Below are 18,114 nucleotides of genomic sequence, written 5' to 3'. Positions count from 1 at the left end.
CTGGTGCGTATGGGACTAAAAGGTCAGAAATATAAAAAGGCGAGAGGCCATGAAGAGCTTTAAAAGTGATCAATTAAATTTTAAAGTCAATTCTAAAACATACTGGGAGCCAGTGTAATGAAGCTAAAACAGGGGTAATGTGGTCATATTTCTTTGTTCTGGTTAAAAGCCTGGCAGCTGAGTTCTGGACAGTCTGGAGTCGATCAGTAGATTTTTGGGTTAAACAAGAAAAGGCTGATGCAATAATCCAGGCGTGATGAGATGAAGGCGTGTAAAATGGTCTCAGTGTCCTTAAAAGTTAATATAGATGGAATTTTTGCTATATTTCTAAGTTGATAAAAACATGATTGAACAATCTTTGTGGTGTGCTGCTTGAAATTTAAATTACTATCAAACCAGAAACCAAGGTTCTTTGCCACAGGCTTAATGTGATTTACTAGGGAACCAGCAGATGGCAGTATTTGTTTTGCCATCTACTGGGACCCGATGACCAGGATTTCTGTTTTGTTTTTGAGTTCAGCTGGAGGAAATTATTTGACATCCATTTTTTAACTTCACAAAGGCAGTCAGTAAGTGAACTCAGCATTCCAGGGTCTGTGGATCTGACGGGCAAGTACATTTGTGTGTCATCAGCATAAATATGAAAAGAAATGCCATGTTTATGGATAATATGTCCAAGGGGAAGCAGATACAAGGAAAACAAAATGGGTCCTAAGACCGACCCCTGAGGCACACCATATTTAACTGGACAGAACGAAGAGACATAGTTGTTTACAGACACGCAAAACTTCGTATTTGACGGGTAGGATGAAAACCATTCTAGGGCCATACCAGAGATCCCCACCCAGTGCCTCAGTCTGTCTAACATGATGTTGTGATCAAGCAACTAAGCACTAAGGTCCAGGAGTACCAGGACTGAGCACATACCTTCATCAGCAGACATTAAAAGGTCATTGGTGACTTTAAGCAGGGCAGTCTCAGTGCTGTGGTACTTCCTGAAACCAGACTGAAACTTTTCAAATAATTTGTTATTTTCCAGTACAGTGAGCAGCTGATTGGACACAATTCTTTCTAGAATCTTTGCAATAAAAGGCAGTTTTGAAATTGGTCTAACATTTTGTGGGAGGCAGGGATCTAAACCAGGTTTCTTTAAAAGTGGGTTCACGCAAGCCGTTTTAAAATAATCAGGGACACAACCAGTATATAGGGAGCTGTAAAAAATTTGTAGGTATTACATCAAGTGGGCTGGAGGACACTCTCATTTGTGATACCGTTTTTAAAAGCTCAGACAAGTCGATGGGATAAAACTGGTTAAAACTCTCTTGTTGCTGGTGAGGGACCTCTGAGTAAGAGGCCGTGGGGGTAATAGAGGCTCTGATTGACACCACCTTATTGGTAAAATAAGATAAAAACAATTCACATTCATCAGTACTTCCAGCTGAGGCACAAGGAGGGGTTGGGTTTACCAGCTGATCCACAGTCTTAAACAGAAACCTGGGATTGTGTTTATGTGTAGTAATGAGCTCAGAAAAATAGTGTGTTCTCGCATCCTTAACCATGTTATTGTAGTTAATTAATTAATCCTTCAGACTGAGGTAATGGACTTGAAGACTGCTTTTCTGCATTCCCCTTTGAGGCTGCGAATGCTGTCATTTATCCAGGGTTGCTTATTAGCTTTAGACGTAGGCCTAACCTTTAGAGGAGCAGTAATATTTAGTGACGACAAGCAGATATGATTGAAGTGATCGACCAGATTGTTGGTGTTGGAATCAGACAGGTGTTGGCTTTGGCTCTGAGAGAATGCGCAAAACTTTGAAACACTTTGTTCATTAAAGATGCGAGAACACACGGAGCTTGGTGAGGTGGCATGAGTAACAGGAGAATCACAGCTAAAAACAACAACATAATTTAAAACTAAAGTAGATAAAAATTCAGGAAGTCCTCCAGGCGGTTTTGGGGGTGATAAATTATAATAAAACATGATAGGTTGCAGCCCTCCAAGTTTAAGAGGGAGAACTTCAAAGGAGTTATATTCATCACAGCGTACTTGATGACATTTAAAATTTTTCGTATACATGCTCACTAGCCCACCACCACGACCACTGACCCTCGGTTGACTAAATCATTTTGAGGCGGACGCAGTTCAGCTAGCTGGCGATAGTCATTCATTTGCAACCATGATTCAGTTAAAAACATAAAATCTAGATTTGCAGACAAGATAAAATCATTTAAGATAAAAGTCTTACTTGAAAGTGATCTTACATTGAAGAGAGCCATTTTAAATGAGTTTGTTCTAGGTGCTGGAGTTGGTGCAGTTGTCCTAATCCATATAAGATTACTATGATTGCTGTGTGGGATGTGCACATTTCGGTTTACTGGTCTATGCATGATGATGACAGGAATAGAAGTCTTTGGAACAACGCTGTGAGCAGACGGTTTTACATGCCAGCAGGTGGAGACAGTTGTTTGTGGCAGTGAGGCAGAGTTATGTTGACCGGTGTTGAAGTGACCGGTGGTGTGTCCAGGTGTGCTGCATGAATGATTAGTCATTTACTCTAACATTTCTGAGCCACGTTTGTTTGGGTTAAGTCCGTCTGTTTTAAAAAGAAACATTCTTTGCCAGAAAATATTAAAGTTATCGACATAACACACACCGTGAGCCCTGCAGGCGGACTGGAGCCAGTCGTGGAGGCCAAGAAGTCTACTGAAGCGGCCAGCACCGCGACCAACTGTGGGAATGGGACCAGAGATAAAAACGGACTTTCCACACTGCTTTAAAAAGTTAAAAGACGGTTAAAATCTGATTTTGTCAGCTCAGACTGCTGAAGAGCTGTGTCATTTGTTCCCACATGGACTATCACTTTTGTGATGGAGCACGGGAGCGATGGCATTAGGTCCTGGAGTTTTTTTAAAATGTCAGCCGTGGTGGCACCGGGGAAGCAGTGAGTGGTAGTGTTAAAGAAAAGCATGTTTCTGGTTATGGAGTCACCAATTATTAGTGTGGTTGGGGAGAAAAGGGGATGAGGAGATGCCAGTTGTGTGGTTCCAGAGCAGGACTGAGCAGAATCTGCTTCAACACTGCGTGCGGACTGAGGATGGAGTGTGTGAGCTGCCGAGTGTTGTGTTAGAGTAGCAGTAACAGACCTGAGAGAAGCGCTACCCGATGGTGCAGGGTAGAGACGGCCTCCAGAGCGACTGAGCACACCTACGTCGGGAAGTGGAGGTTTTTGACCGGGATGACGGCCGCCGACCAGGCCCAGCAGCAGACCAGTGGCCCAGCCGATCACCGTTTGCCGCCAGTGCAGGAGATGTAGCCGGTGGAGGAGATGCAACAGTGTCGGCAGGCACTATCCGCCGAAAGGGATCCGTGTCAAGGAGACTCGAAGCCGCAGGTGCATCCGCTGGATGGACCGGAGTGTTGTCAGACAGGGCTGCACAGCGGTTGGAGAGGCCGATGTGCTGAGGAGAGGCAACCCCGTCCGAGCCTCTCTTGCAGCCACGAACCACCACTTCAGCCCAGGTTGACTGATGCTTCGGAGTCGAGCAGGAGGACAGCCTTGGAAGGCTAGATGGGTCCCATAACACGGTGTCCTGGATGTTAGCGGTTGCGTTAAGAGAAACAATCTGTTTGGCTTGTACTGAAGCCACATCCATAAAGCCAGTCAGCAGGGAATCTTTCTCTTTGAGTTCCTCTGAAAGTCGTCAGATATCTTTCACAAGGTCAGCAATCTTTTTGTTCGCTTTCTTAAGGAGCGTGCAGTCCTCATGGGGCAGAGTTATCTCGGCTAGCGTAACGGTAGTCGCCGAAGCTTTGTTGTGATCAGTAGCGTTGATAGCGTTTTTACGGTCATCTAGCTTAAAATCCATGTCGGATGACTTAAATCCTTAACCCACGTAAAACATAAGTTAAAAACTTAAGTTAAATAAAAAGGATATAAAAAATGTAACAAAAAAGTGTGGATTAAAACTGGATAAGGCGTCTGTAGCTACAGACGCCAACGCATGCGCATATGACCATACAAATGTATATAACATCACATGCTATTATATATCGTGTGGTCAGACATTGCAGGACACAAACATTATTTCAAGCCTGTCTTAAAAGAATTCTCACATACCCGTGTACACTTTAACATTGTTGTTATAACTGAGTTATTGGTCACTGTAATGATTATCCCCTCCATTGCTGCAGTGAAGAGAAATCTGTAAATAACAGAGTACCTTTAGAAGAAATGCACTTTTGACTAGTCTAACGCAGATGCTTAGCTGATGATTCATATTAGCTTCAGTTAAACAAAAATGACAACTGATGTCTTTACAGACTAAATGGGCAGGAATAATAATGATTACAGTGACCAATAACTTACTTGATGTAAATATGGACATGTGAGTATTAAGGTAGACTATAAAAATGTGAACCTATTCTTTAGCACACAGACAGCAACATATTAATTGCATTTGTTACTCTGATCTGGTCATTTTAACAGTGCAAAAGCACAATTGAGGACTCATATACACACACGCACAGGCCTGCCTTGTTAAAATCTTATGCATCAAATTCCAGCAACAGGGTTACTGAGATCGAAATTTTTGTAACATTAAAAACTTCCCTACAGCAAAAAGTAATATGTTACTGTAACGTTAATTGCGTTACTCCAACACTGTTTTAAGGCAGACGAAAGTCACTGTCTCCTTTATGAAGCTATTAAAATGCTAACTAACGTTAGCTAATAAATACTGTATATTAATCCATTAGCTCATGCACACCAGCGCTATCCTCCAAGGAAAATATTTTCAAACCCAGAGTGAGCTCAACTTTAGTTAACTTACACAATTGTGTTGTCTTGCTAACAATAATAAACTTACCAAGAAGGACGATTTTTGCCGGTCCAGCAGTATCTGCGTCTGTCCTCTCCTGCTTGTAACGTTACTTGCCAGGCATACCTCTTTTTTTAACTTCTGCAGGGAGCTGACCGGATATTCTTCTCTTCCGTGTTCTTTTCTTATTATGTCTGTGGTGTCCACTTTCGGCAAGTCAGAGTTGGTAAGAAACAAAATGATTTCAAAAATAGCTTCCCTCTCAACGACAGTACACACGTTAACTTTCGTGAAGCGGACTTTCACACTGTGTGATTGGATCGTTGATTAGAAAACCTTGATTCTGATTGGTCAAATTGCATGCACTGCGCTAGTGGGCTGGGCGGGAGGGCACACTTTGCCCCTGTGTACAGATGTTTTTACTGTTTACAAACAGAAACAAGTATAACTACATTATGATTTAAAGTATGCTTATTATACGTTGTTGTTTGTTTGTTAAGTTAACAACATGTGCTGCTTCCTTCTTGGCCAGGTTACCTTTGTGAAAGAGGTCTCAACTAGCTATTTACCTGATTTAAAAAAAATAACAGAAAGAAAAGAAAAGAGAATGTTAAAGCTCCAGAGAATATATCTTTATTATACTTGTAGTAAGCATGTTAGGAGTATGAATGTACTATAAGCATACTATGTGAATTTCTAGTACATTTTCAGTGCCTTTAAGAGCACTTCTTTTTGAAGAATTGTGAATTGGGCTAACATCTCATTGACTGGTTCTGCCATGTGTTTATCTCTGTCTTTTTACAGGAACCACTGCTCCCGCCCTCCTCAACTCAACGTCCAATCAGCTCCTTCTGCACTTTCAGAGTGACATCAGTGTGGTGGCAGCAGGCTTTCACCTAGAATACAAGAGTGAGTGAAAGCTTTTAACAAAGACGGACGGACGGACAGATAGATAGATAGATAGATAGATAAGTTTAAAAAGATTATACTGCTGAGGTAAAACAACTAGGGAGAGAATACTGGGTGCCTTCCCACCAGAAACCACAAACCCACAGACAGGCACATACACTTGAGCACACGCACACACACATCGTTGCAGCCAAAACCTCAACATCAAATAACAAGAGTCAGTGACCTGAACTGGTACTGCCTGAAAGCATACACACATACTGAGAGCCACATTGGAGCGCACACACAGAGCACACACCTAAAGGTACGTAAACGGAGACATGTAGACTCAGACACATACATACATGTACATAAAAAAGTGCTTTTGCTTGTGTCGTCATACCAATAAGACCAAACAAAGGGACATACACACACACAAATATGTACACATACAAAGGTATAGACATGTATATTAACAGCATGCCTTTACACACATACACAGGCCATGGTTGTGCTTTTCAGTCCTTTGTAGTTGTTTTAGCTTAAAATCACTTCTAGATCAATGAACATGTCCCCTTTTCTGATTATGTATGAGCATAATAGTGTGTGTTTGCACGTGCTTTTCTGTGTGTGTGTCTGTGTGTGTAGGTGAGTGCACACGTTTGTGGCTCAGTAGTCCGTATTTTCGTTGGCTCTATGTGTCAACATGCCGTCACTGGGAATGAAAACTTGGAAGAATGGTCACTTTTGGCGACTCAGTTCATCGTGCCTATTTCTTTATTTTTGCTTCAGTGTATTTCTGACTGTGGTTACTCTCATCTTTTTAGTGTGGCTTTTATTACCGAATGTGCCATGTGGATCCCTTCCTGTACAGTATCATAAATACTCCTCAGATAAAAATGGCACTGGTTGTGGGCCACTTTTCTATTTTTATGTTTTATCATTTATTTTGTCCTGCGACACATACTGTATATTTTTGAGTTGAGAGCAATACAGGTGGTATTATGTTGGGGCTTTTTTTATTTTTTTGCTTTCCTTCTCTATCATGTTTCGTAGTTTCCATGGCAAGAGGATTTTGGGTGTGCTGTGCTGGCAGGAAGGTTGGGATTAGAGGTCTTCATGGGTCCTCTTAGTTCTTTGTAACCAAGATCCAACTTAAAACCCAAGCCAGGCTGCATTATATTTAGTTTAATCAGATTGCGTAGGTCTACGCAATCTGATCAGTGAACAGTGGATCCTGACTACCTGGTATCAGCCCTGATTATATGTTTAATAATATTAATAACAGCATGTGTGGCAAAATGTTTTGATCTTGGCTGCTTGTTAATTTGGGGACATGAAAAAAACAAGTATAACTTTTGTTTTTGTGTGCACATGTATATGCGTATACATTAAAATTTGTGTGTGTGCTTGTCCATGTGTATCAGTCTTTGTTTGTGTTTAGCTCACAGCAAAAGTTGTAAGGCAGTACAGGGGAGGGTGGAGACGGAACAAAGGGCAGAAAGAAAAGACGAGATAGGTTATGTAAGGAGAGTGAAAGGCGGGTAGATGAAGAGTGAGAAACACAGAGATCTCTATTGTCTACATTATAAAGAATAATCATCTCTTCTCTTGGTGTTTCTGCATTTGTGTATAAGTAAATGTCTGCTATTATGTGGCAAAAACAACACAACGCATGCCGTTTCATAGTGTTAGTCCGCAAGCAGACTATTTACTGTAATCACAGCAACCAAATCCAAGTACAGCATGCTGAGCATTGAAGTCTTTCCAAGATCACCTTAAATAAATATATCATACATTACACCACCATAAGAGCTCTTGCATGACTCAGATTGTAGTTATCTCAAAATGAGTGCCAACACTTTAATCTGTACCAGAATTTGTTCCAAGTTTGCCTGAGAGGTTCTTTACAGGAGGTCTAGCTACAAAGTAGGCTTTTAACTTTTTCCATTAAACACAAATCAGTCAATGTACCTGTTCATTATGCGATAAGAACAGAGACACTGCAATTATTATTTTCCCTTCAGATGATTACCTGTGTGCACTCTAGGAAAAACAACTAGTATAACCCAAAAAGGACTTACATTACATTTAGACTTCTCGTAATGATTTTCATTTGGTGTTTAAACACTATACAAGTTGTGCACCAATGTTTCTTATGGAAGGAAAACAAGACCCACCGTATAGCTATTAGTCTGCTAACGGTTCTTTCAGTTTTACAGTAATGTGATAGCTTGTGTAACTGGACACAATTGTCTGCTGGGGACACAGGGATGATTGTGGTGATGATATTCTCGTAATTTTAAGTTTACTAAAGGGGCTTTCATTGAAAGGGCAGAGAAAGACATCTCTAAATCTCTCTCCCTCATATGTCCTCAAGTAAACTGAAACAGAAGTATAGTAAATCCAGTCAGTTAGACTTAAATGCTGACACTGTCTAGCTGTAGTCTAGTGGCCCTAGTGGGGTGGTTTGTGGTACTGTCAGCATTTTACAAAGCATCACTGCTCTGTCATGACCAGGGAAAAGAGGGAACATTTTGTAAGCACAGAGAGAGGGAGAGAGAGAGATGGTCAGCCAAATGGAATAGTTTCATTGATCAGTTGTCCTGACAGCCTGCTGATGCTCCACCTAATAACACAGTGTGTGTGCATGCTTCTGCGTCTCAAAGTTACAATCTTGTGCAGCTATTTCACTTATGCTCAATCTAAAAAAAAGTAGACCAGGACATACATTCACAAACACACAAACATTCACTCCTCTCTCTCCCCTCCTTTTTCTCTCTCTCCCCCTTACACCCCTGTGTTGCCATGGTAACCGCTCTAGGGCAGTCTCCTGCGGAAGTTTTCAAGTGAAACAAGCAGGCGTGCACACACACACACACACACACACTCCCTCTCACTGATGCTATTTGGTAAAGGGCTGCTGTCAAACTTATTAAGGATGTGTTTAACCTTTAATGTGTTGGGAAAACACAACCAAAGTCATTATGTTAGCTTCACATATTTGTAAGCACATTTCAGAGGCTGCTGTCACTGCTGACAATGTGCAAGCTTTTTTATTGTACTAGCTGTCAATTCAAAAATAGGCTCCTGTTTATTAGAAACAAAACAATAAGAACATTTGTAAATTAATCTGCCACATTAGTTCTTTAAATGAATGAATGTAGATATTGTAGATTGAAGTTACTCAGAGACACTATTAACCTGTGTAAGTGCTAGATACAGAAATTAGGTAAACTACTGTGTTTTGCTGTGATTGTGTCTTTTATTTGGTGTGCTCATTTTAAGAGAAAGTTCCCATACGTGTCAAGTACAAAGACGGGAATAGCAATGGTAACATCTGAAGCAAAGACAAGGTTAATTGTTTTGCTGTCACTGTAGTGTAGAATAAAATTACTTTAGTCTGCCTTGATAAGTTTCACAAAGACAGCAATGTGAGTTTAGCTGTCTAGAACCTAAGGAAGTGATGATCATGTCACATGTACTGTATTTTCTGTCCATATCTGAGGCTAAGTAACATTTAGATAGAAAACATAATGACAAAATATATAATAGTAACAACATTGTTAATCATGTTTATGCTCATTTCCTTTTTTGTAGCTGTTGGTCTTACCACGTGTCCAGAGCCAATGATCCCAGCCAATGGCATTAAAACAGGGGACAGATACATGGTAAATGAGGTGGTAGCATTCACCTGTGAACCTGGGTACACGTTGCAGGTAATAAACACAGACACACAAACTGACCAATAAACTGGTTTTCATATATTGTGGTTGGTATTAATTCAACAGAAAATAAGATTTTTGAACGTTGTTTATTAGGAGCACACTGAAGGCAAAACTTGTGTCTGGACACGCACTGTTGTGTGTAACAATTAGCAAGCATGCAATAAAATGACATTTCTACATTGTCTGCTTTTAACACACCACAGTTGTTCTTAGATTAAGTAAAATTTGAATTCCCAATCTTAGAAAATGCCAACATCGCACATTTTTCTCTACTTCTTTCTTTACTATTTTCATTTGATATTAATTTCATGCCCTGCAGTGTCTTTCCTAACTCACTGTACCAAACTCGAACCTAACTCACTGTATTATCACTTTTAGGGCCACTCTCACATTTCCTGTATGCCTGGGACTGTGCGTCGATGGAATTACCCACCTCCTCTTTGCATAGGTAATACATACACTGCTCTAACCGATATGTATCTCTGTCTAAAAACACAAGTGTTACAAGCTTATGGTCATATGTTAACAGAGATTAATTTGAATGACTTTCATTTCACATCCATTTTGAAGGTAAGAAATCTGTTTATTTAGGTCATTGATTACATGTCAGTGTGTGGCATTCTGGAAAACAGTGTAATTCTTAACTATGATTTAATTAGTATATTTAATGTCATCGCCTTGAAATCAGATTTAGGGTGATGTAAGCAACTTCTTTACTGACATAGGATCAGTGATAATAGGATCAATATACCTGCTGGGAGCAACAGAATTTTATAACTTGTGCTGAGAGCTAAGATGTCCTAAAATCTGCAATAGTGTTAAGGAATCTTGATAATATTGATGTTTGTGTTTAGGCCTGGATAATTCAGTCCTTGGTGAAAACTTGTAGCAGGTCTGGGAAACCAATTCCAGTTAAACTCCACTTCGACATGTCAGGACTAACTAAAGTTAGCTCTGCCACAACCCCCTCCAGCATGTGTCAAATCCAACATTTCCTATTTCATTCAGAGACTACTGGATCAACCAAATCATGCCCAAAACTGTCAATAGAAGGGGTGCCATAATAAGGTGCCATATATAATTTTAATGTCTGTCACCATTAGACACCATATGGGATTTACAAAAATTCAGCACACATTGTCCAAGCCTCTGTGAAGTCTATATTTGAATTTTCACAGTCTCCTGAGAATTGCTTTACTTCAGTTAACACCAAATGAGTGGACTTATTGACACTTCTCTTTTGATTTCTTTTATTTTATATTTATAGTTTACACCCAATGCACCATACTTGCTACATAGTATTCATGTATCTAACCCTATCTGGTGCCTATAAAGTGAGAATACTAAACAAGTAAAAACAACAAAAAACGCATATTGGCAGTGGCTAATCAAATCAAGTCCATAACTCTAAATACTGTAACGTTTGTTTTCAATATATTGTAGTATTCTAAAACATTATCAATAATACACACACCCAGTGGCCACTTTATTGGGTACACCTGTACAATTGCAATCCAATACAGCTGTTCTGTAGTAAAGTGGATTTTTATGATGCCCACAATATTTTGTTGTTTTATGCTGTCATTTACATGTTTTAGCACTGAGGTCACAGTTACTGGTGATGTTATGCTGGACTGCACCTGAGTTTTTTTCTAATATGACCTCAGTAGTACATAATTGAATGTACACATTTTGACAATGTCACCAAACTGAACATTATAAACTTTGTAAAATTTATGGCAGAGCTGTTGTATTGAATTGCAATCGATTGGTCAGATGTATCTAATAAAGCTATATACTACAAACCCCCCTGTCTCCCTGTAAGGGCGCTCAAATCCCTTTTGTTTCTGCTTGTGGCTGTATTTTCTAACACTTTTGGCTTTTTTGCTGTGGTGTGACCTTCTTCCTGTTGGAGCAGAGGATAAAGTGATGATCTGCACTGTACATTGCTCATGTGTTGCCTGTTTTAACAATGTGTTTGTTCTGTGTTGTCAGCTCGTTGCGGCGGGGTGTTGTCTGAGATGAGTGGTGTCATCCTTAGTCCAGGTTTCCCTGGCAACTACCCCGGAAACTTGGACTGCACCTGGCAAATCACCCTGCCAACTGGATATGGTGAGTATTATGGGATGGAAGAGCATTTCTAAAAAAGAATGTGTCACTTTCAGTTCATCTGTTGGTGTAGCTGGGAAACACAGACCTTTTTTTAGCATGAAATCTGCAGCAGTAACACATGGTTTATCGAAAGCTTCACCACATGTTTAATTGGAGGCTGACACATGGTGTGTGCTGTTTAATGACTACAGGATCTGATGGTTTGAATGGACACAATTTTTATCTTTTGCATGGCATGCATGTCCATGTGTGTAATTATAGCAAGTTTTCAGAAATAATAATAGAATACTTGTTGACAAAACTAGATTCAAGACAGCTTTATTGTCATTGTCTCTTTAGTGTAAGTTGTAATGTAAAAGTACCAAATAAAGATATGGCAATAAAAATAGATGAAAGTGTGAAAAAATGTCAACTGATTGTATGTGGTCTCTCTACCTTTAAGGCGCATTCAAAAAAGATTACAAAATAATGTAAAATCTCAGTAGTTATTCTTGGGTCCATAAAGTTTAGGCCATCTATATGGCATGAAAACAAAGAAAAGTTTGACTATAAAATCACGTATACTGTAATTCTCATATTCTGTTATTATGTTGTATATAGTCTATAATACAGTATATATATATTAAATTTTGTGTTTGTATTCTAGGAGCCCATATTCAGTTTCAAAACTTCTCTTCTGAAGACAACCATGACTTCCTGGAAGTCAGGGCTGGACCGCAGCACAGCTCTTCTCTTATTGGACAGTTTACTGGCTCGCAGATCCCCCCCCCTTTGCTGAGCACAACCCACCTGACAATCATCCACTTCTACAGTGACCACTCAGAGAACAGGGCGGGGTTCAAACTGACCTTTCAGGGTGAGTTCCATTGTGATTTTAGATTAAATAGGATTTGTTTTTAGGGCAATAACTGCAAAGACAAAAGGCTAGAAACCTGAGGTATTACTGCTGGCACTTCCAGTTGAAAGCAGCCCATCCAGGGATGCTGAGGGCAAATTGAACTGTATTCAAATTGAACATACTGCTTCGTTTCTCCAGATCTGGGGTATAAAAGACGAGATGGTTGCTTGAATGTTTTAGGGAGAAAAAAGGTCTCCTCAAATGTCCTGAATAAATTAACATCCAAACCTAGTAGCGAAATTAAAAAGCATTCCCAACTCCAAGAAAATGAAGGGTAGGATGAAAAAACATATTGCTATGAGGTTTTGAGCTTTGATCCATGGATGAGTCATGCTAAAGACTTAAAAAACCTTATGGCTTTCCTCTCATCATTAAAAGAGATGGATTGTTAGTAAGCCCCTGCGAGAGACTGGCATCTTGTCCAGCAGGCTTTACTTGTAGCCCTAAGTGCTTCACTTCAAAGACACAAGAGATGCACTATGGGCCTATGCACCACAACTAGAGCAAGACTTACTAACTTACACATAAGCTAACCCACATTCACATGCATGTAATCGTTTTTCCCTTTTTCTCCCAATTTGCAATGGCCAAGTCCCCAAACACGTCACTCCTTGTCACTGATAACTCCCATTGTTGGTGTGTGGAAGTTGTGGACATGTTTCCACACAGGGAGTAGCACCAGATATCTTTTTTTTTTCAGATCTTTGTTGAGACGATGCATGAGAGGTTTATGATAATTTTGTGTTAACCCATTAAGACCTGTGGCACCCTCTAGAAAAGCATTTTAAAACCTGAGGTACTTTTTGAAAACAACCTCCAACATCCTGAGGGTTTTCTGAAAAACCTAAACCTATATTTCTCAGCCTCTGTAGCAGATAGAAATGTGAAATAAAAAAACATTTGAGAACTTTGTCTTTTATTGGAAATGATTGCCTTTGTCCTCATGTTCATGCACATCAAAAATAATCAATAAACAAAGGAAATTGTTATTATTAATCTTATATTTATTATTATTGCCTCCAGGTCATTGCAAATCTGTCCCTTTTTTAGGGTACATTTGTCTGAAAAAGCTAGTTCTTTTTATTGTTTTATTTCTTTCATTAGTTTCTCCTCACTTGCAGCTGAAAAATGCCCATAGTGACACACATTTGTCCACTTACTGCTGGATGGAGATTTGCCCCGGCTTTGTTACTCATTTGAATTTGTCTCCATCACAACCGACAAACTCGTCGAAATCCTCCTCCTGCTCCTCAAACATGTCTCTCACCCACGGACTCGTGGCTAATGGGTCAGCAGTGTAGCAAACCTAGATTTATGAAAATTAATACCCAATTATGAATTTTAATATTCATAAAATCAACAATATTCCTCGTTTAAGGGCACCACCGGAGTTGTTATAATCCTAGAGTCTCCGGACCTCTAGGTAGTTTTTAATAATTATACAATTATTACTAGTGATCAGTTAATAATCACTCAATTATCTTCAATCAATCAGTCAGTCTCATATCTAAAGGGTCAATTCTCTTGGCAGGGACGTAGAAATAGGCAACACACACAGTTCTTGATTATATTACAGTGAATTTACTCTCTAACTAATGTGATATAAACGGATAAATAAACAATGGCGGCACAATGAGCCTGGAGGTTCGATTGTGGGAAGCATTTGACTCATACGGCATAGGAGAACTAATGAAAGTAAGCTAACGCTATGAGTTTAGGAGTTAAAAGGAAATCTCTGACCACAGAATGTTGGTTAGGTCTTACGGCTTGTCGACGGCCTGCTTTGGCCTGTTGCACAGGTCCCACGCTAGCTTCCCGATCCTGGCTTTTTGCTAGGGATTCTCCGGGGTTCTCCGTGTCTGACTGAAGAAAACGCTGTCCTCCGTCTGGCAATTCGGCTGTTTTCAGGTTTCCTTCATTGCCGCTGGCGAGACCACGTGGCTTTGTCTGACCTCAGTGAAGTTGGCTCGACAAAAAGGCTTAAAATGGAACTTGGTCGTTCCTGAATTAGTCCAGTGTAACTTAACGGACTGCTAACTTTAACAAAACAAAAGAAAGAAAGAAAATAAAACAAACTGAGGGGCAGATCGATGTCGCGGCACTTCATGTGTGTAGCTTCAAGTGAACAAAAGGCCTGTTTCGCTGGCCGACTCTGAGGGCGCCGGACGCGTGCCGAAGCGTCCAGAGAGCAGAGAGCCGAGAGCAGAGAAGAGAAGAGGGGAAGAGCGCGAACGACGTCGCGTGTCGCTCTTTTGTTGTCTGGGGCGTGGTTCCCCAGAGGGCGTTTCAGGTTTCCCGAGGGACTGCCTTTCTAAACTTAATGTCAAAAAGAAAAGAAATCTATTTGCACGTATTATAATTTTCCACAGTCGAACCTCAATGGTCGAATAGTTGTACCGTTCTAAGTTAAGCATTTGGTAACAGGAAACAATTGTCACATTATTGGTCAGGATATTTATTCATTTAACGGCATTTCCAACGATGGTATGTAATACTTATTTCGTCCACTTGGGGGAGCTCAGGTTACATGAGGAAAGCTTAGATTAATCCAAGATCATCTCTCCTTAGGAACCGGGGGATTTAGTTATTCATCCTTAAATTCAAGCAGGCGATTAAGAGTATAGTAAGACATTTCTTTATCATCATTTCTAAAGGAATTTTGTAGGAAAGTATTATGAACAAGCATTGATTACATTAGATGAAGGAGTGTCTTGCTGAAAATAAAAAAACTGCAAAAGTAACTTATTTAGATTCTTTTCAGCACTAATAACAACAGATAGCAACAACATTTTAACATAACTACTCAAATAGAGGTAAACGTAATTAGGTAACTAAAGATTTAATTAAACTTAATTAAATGCTTTGAGTCTTTGGAGACTTAAAGTTCGGCTTCCTGGGTTATGTCACAACTTGGGTGAGACAGGGGTATCCCTTTGATGGGGTAATGAAACACAGCAAGGTCAGTTGCCACAGTTACATGTGTGGGGGGGCCAGTTTTGATAGGCTGTTCAGGGAAATGCTAATCGCTGGTTCGTGTCCCTTTGTCAGTTTAACAGTCAGGCCTCAGCTTCGGAATCAAAAAGGTGCCAGTTTTACGATCAACTGCCCAGGCATTGCACTTAAAGAAAGCAACTTTGACCCCCCCCTTCTTCTCTGGGAGAGGAGAGAGGAATTTGGAGTAGCTCCAAATTTATTCAATATAATATGCACAAATCCACACCGTTGTTCACTACAGCAGTCACATCATAATCTGGGCCTGAATCTTCTTATCCATTGTTGTTTTGATCCTCAAAGCAACTGCTGTAATCGGCGTAAATGTCGCTCCCTTCGCTCAGCTCATCAGCAACGATGAGATAAAAATGATGACATCTACTAAATCGGCCAAACGTCGCATCCGGCCTTAAAGGTAGAAGCATGCATGCGTTGCAGCAGGTCGCAAAGGTTGCTAATATGTGATACCAGTTTTAATGTTTGACACATTGCAGCTTCTTGGTTGTAGTTTCACTCTTGCAAGTACTAGTAGAAGAGGCGTAGAGCCACAAGGGGGGTCGTGGATGTTGAGCGGACCTAAAGTTGCATGAATATGATTTATGTGGTGATATACAAACAAAAGTGCTCTGATGCTAGCAAGTCTGTTTTGCTCACCTGAATCTTGTTTATTTCAATTGCATTTATTGTTAATGATTGATAAAAATTAAATCCACTTTTGCTGGTGTGAGGGGACATGAACTTTTTTTGACTTCTGAAGGGGGGCGTGGTGTGAAATGTTTGAGAACCATTGGTCTAGCCCATAATCTGTGGCAACATATGTGTTCCTGTACACATCCCATGCTTTGATTGTGTGTGCAGTTCCCTCTTAGATGTTAGATCTTGCTGCTACCAGCATAAACTGTCTCTGAAGCCTCGTTCCACAATCTGCACCTCGGGTGTTGGCTAGTGCTGCAGTGTGTATTGACCTGCTGCTCAGTGCTTGTTCTTTTGTGTGCTGTGAGGTTCTGTCCTTCTCTCTAGCCTTTTCTAGGAACTGGTCAGCCCCCTCTGCTCACTGTAAATGGCACATCTAATGGAGGGGCTTGACTTGCCATTGACACTCATGCAGAGTGAGATGTTCCCTAAATAGACCTGTGATACTAACATCCCCTCAAGCAAGTGCTGGCATGTCATGCATACATGTCCATAAAGTCCATTAGCTGTAGACTGAATACATAGTTTGAATACAGTGAATTGCAGTTGTCATTTTGTAGTCACATTTTAAAAGGCTACTGTGTAAGACTACACAATAGAATACAAAGGGGCAAATACTGTATACAGCCACACTGTATTTATTAATAGAGTATAACTGTATGCCTGCTTATCTAGTTTGCCTGGCTTATTTTATTTTCCTGATGCCTAAAAATGAAGGTGTTTCTGCACTGACAGTCATTCTCTTCATCTCTCCTTAGCCTATCAACTTCAGAATTGCCAGGACCCCTTTCCTTTCCCCAACGGCGACATCATAAACAGTGACTACAGCGCTGGCCAATCAGTAACTTTTCAGTGCTACCCTGGTTATGTTTTGATCGGACACCCAGTGTTAACTTGCTTGCACGGGACCAACCGGAAGTGGAACCACCCATTTCCACGCTGTGAAGGTAAGAACAACCAATGACTTCTAAAATGTAATTTTCTCCTATAGGCAGTTCATCTAGTATTGTGTGGACACATGTGGTGTTATCATTGTTATCCCAGAACATCTCCATCACTCACATACCAAATGTAATTTAAAATCTAGACATTTAGTAAATGTTGTTATCCTAATTGAATTTCAGTAAGTTTATTCTCATCTTTCATCAGTATCAGAAGCTGGCAGTGTGAGCAGTTAAGTAGAGAGTAAACATTTCTGTGTCACTTGGATCATTTACTCCATACATTAGTAGCACAATCCATGCTCTTATTACTAATGCTACTACTGCTGCTTCTACTTGTACTACCACAAATAATGTTGATAATTATATTCCTCACTGACTGCAGCTGAACAGTTATTCTTATCTCCTGATCATTGCAGGTCTAGCACATTAGAAAAAAGTGACACATTTGCAAATAGATAATCTTATACGTCTGCTTTTTACAGCTCCCTGCGGTTATAATGTCACGGCCGAAAATGGGACCATCTATTCACCTCAGTACCCCAATGAATACCCCAACTCCCAAGACTGTAGCTGGCTCATCACTGTTCCCCACGGACATGGAGTTTATATCAACTTTACCTTATTGCAGACAGAGCCTGTCACTGATTACATCGCTGTCTGGTAAGTCTGGGTACACTCACACTCTCTCTCTCTCACACACACACACACACACACACACACACAAATGCATATGCTTCTTTTCAATGTTGCCCTTTATCCTGGGACTGATTGCATCACTGCCAGGTAAGTCTTGAATGTACTTATAGCCTGTCTCCTCTCTGCACATTAATAAGAAGATACTGAAGTTGTATCAATTTATACTTATATTTTTTGTCCATCTCTTTCTCTCCCACTCGCACACACTTACATTCTCTCACACAGACATTTGGGGATAAATTTTATTGGTGGCAACTTTATCCCTGGGATTAATTGCAATTTTACTCATTACATATTTTATACAAACACAGTCTTGCCTCTATAAAGGTAGATATCATTATGAGTC

General features: G+C 40.2%; 1 protein-coding gene across 1 annotated transcript in view; it reads left to right on the top strand.

Annotated features, from left to right (window-relative positions):
- The window catches only part of LOC119890634 (CUB and sushi domain-containing protein 1-like), a 156,344-nt gene that overhangs the window by 74,099 nt on the left and 64,131 nt on the right, over positions 1 to 18,114 (top strand). The window contains exons 27-33 of the mRNA XM_038701984.1: positions 5,623 to 5,727; positions 9,307 to 9,425; positions 9,813 to 9,882; positions 11,430 to 11,546; positions 12,193 to 12,402; positions 16,887 to 17,075; positions 17,555 to 17,732. Coding sequence (XP_038557912.1) covers positions 5,623 to 5,727; positions 9,307 to 9,425; positions 9,813 to 9,882; positions 11,430 to 11,546; positions 12,193 to 12,402; positions 16,887 to 17,075; positions 17,555 to 17,732 — 988 coding nt within the window. The remainder of the gene's footprint in view (positions 1 to 5,622; positions 5,728 to 9,306; positions 9,426 to 9,812; positions 9,883 to 11,429; positions 11,547 to 12,192; positions 12,403 to 16,886; positions 17,076 to 17,554; positions 17,733 to 18,114) is intronic.

Source organism: Micropterus salmoides, unplaced genomic scaffold (genome assembly GCF_014851395.1).
Source record: "Micropterus salmoides isolate LMB-PRFRI ecotype aquatic unplaced genomic scaffold, ASM1485139v1 Ms_hic_scaffold_6, whole genome shotgun sequence".
NCBI classification, from domain to species: domain Eukaryota; kingdom Metazoa; phylum Chordata; class Actinopteri; order Centrarchiformes; family Centrarchidae; genus Micropterus; species Micropterus salmoides.
Note: the sequence above shows the minus strand (reverse complement) of the source record. Positions and strands in the feature narration are given on the sequence as shown.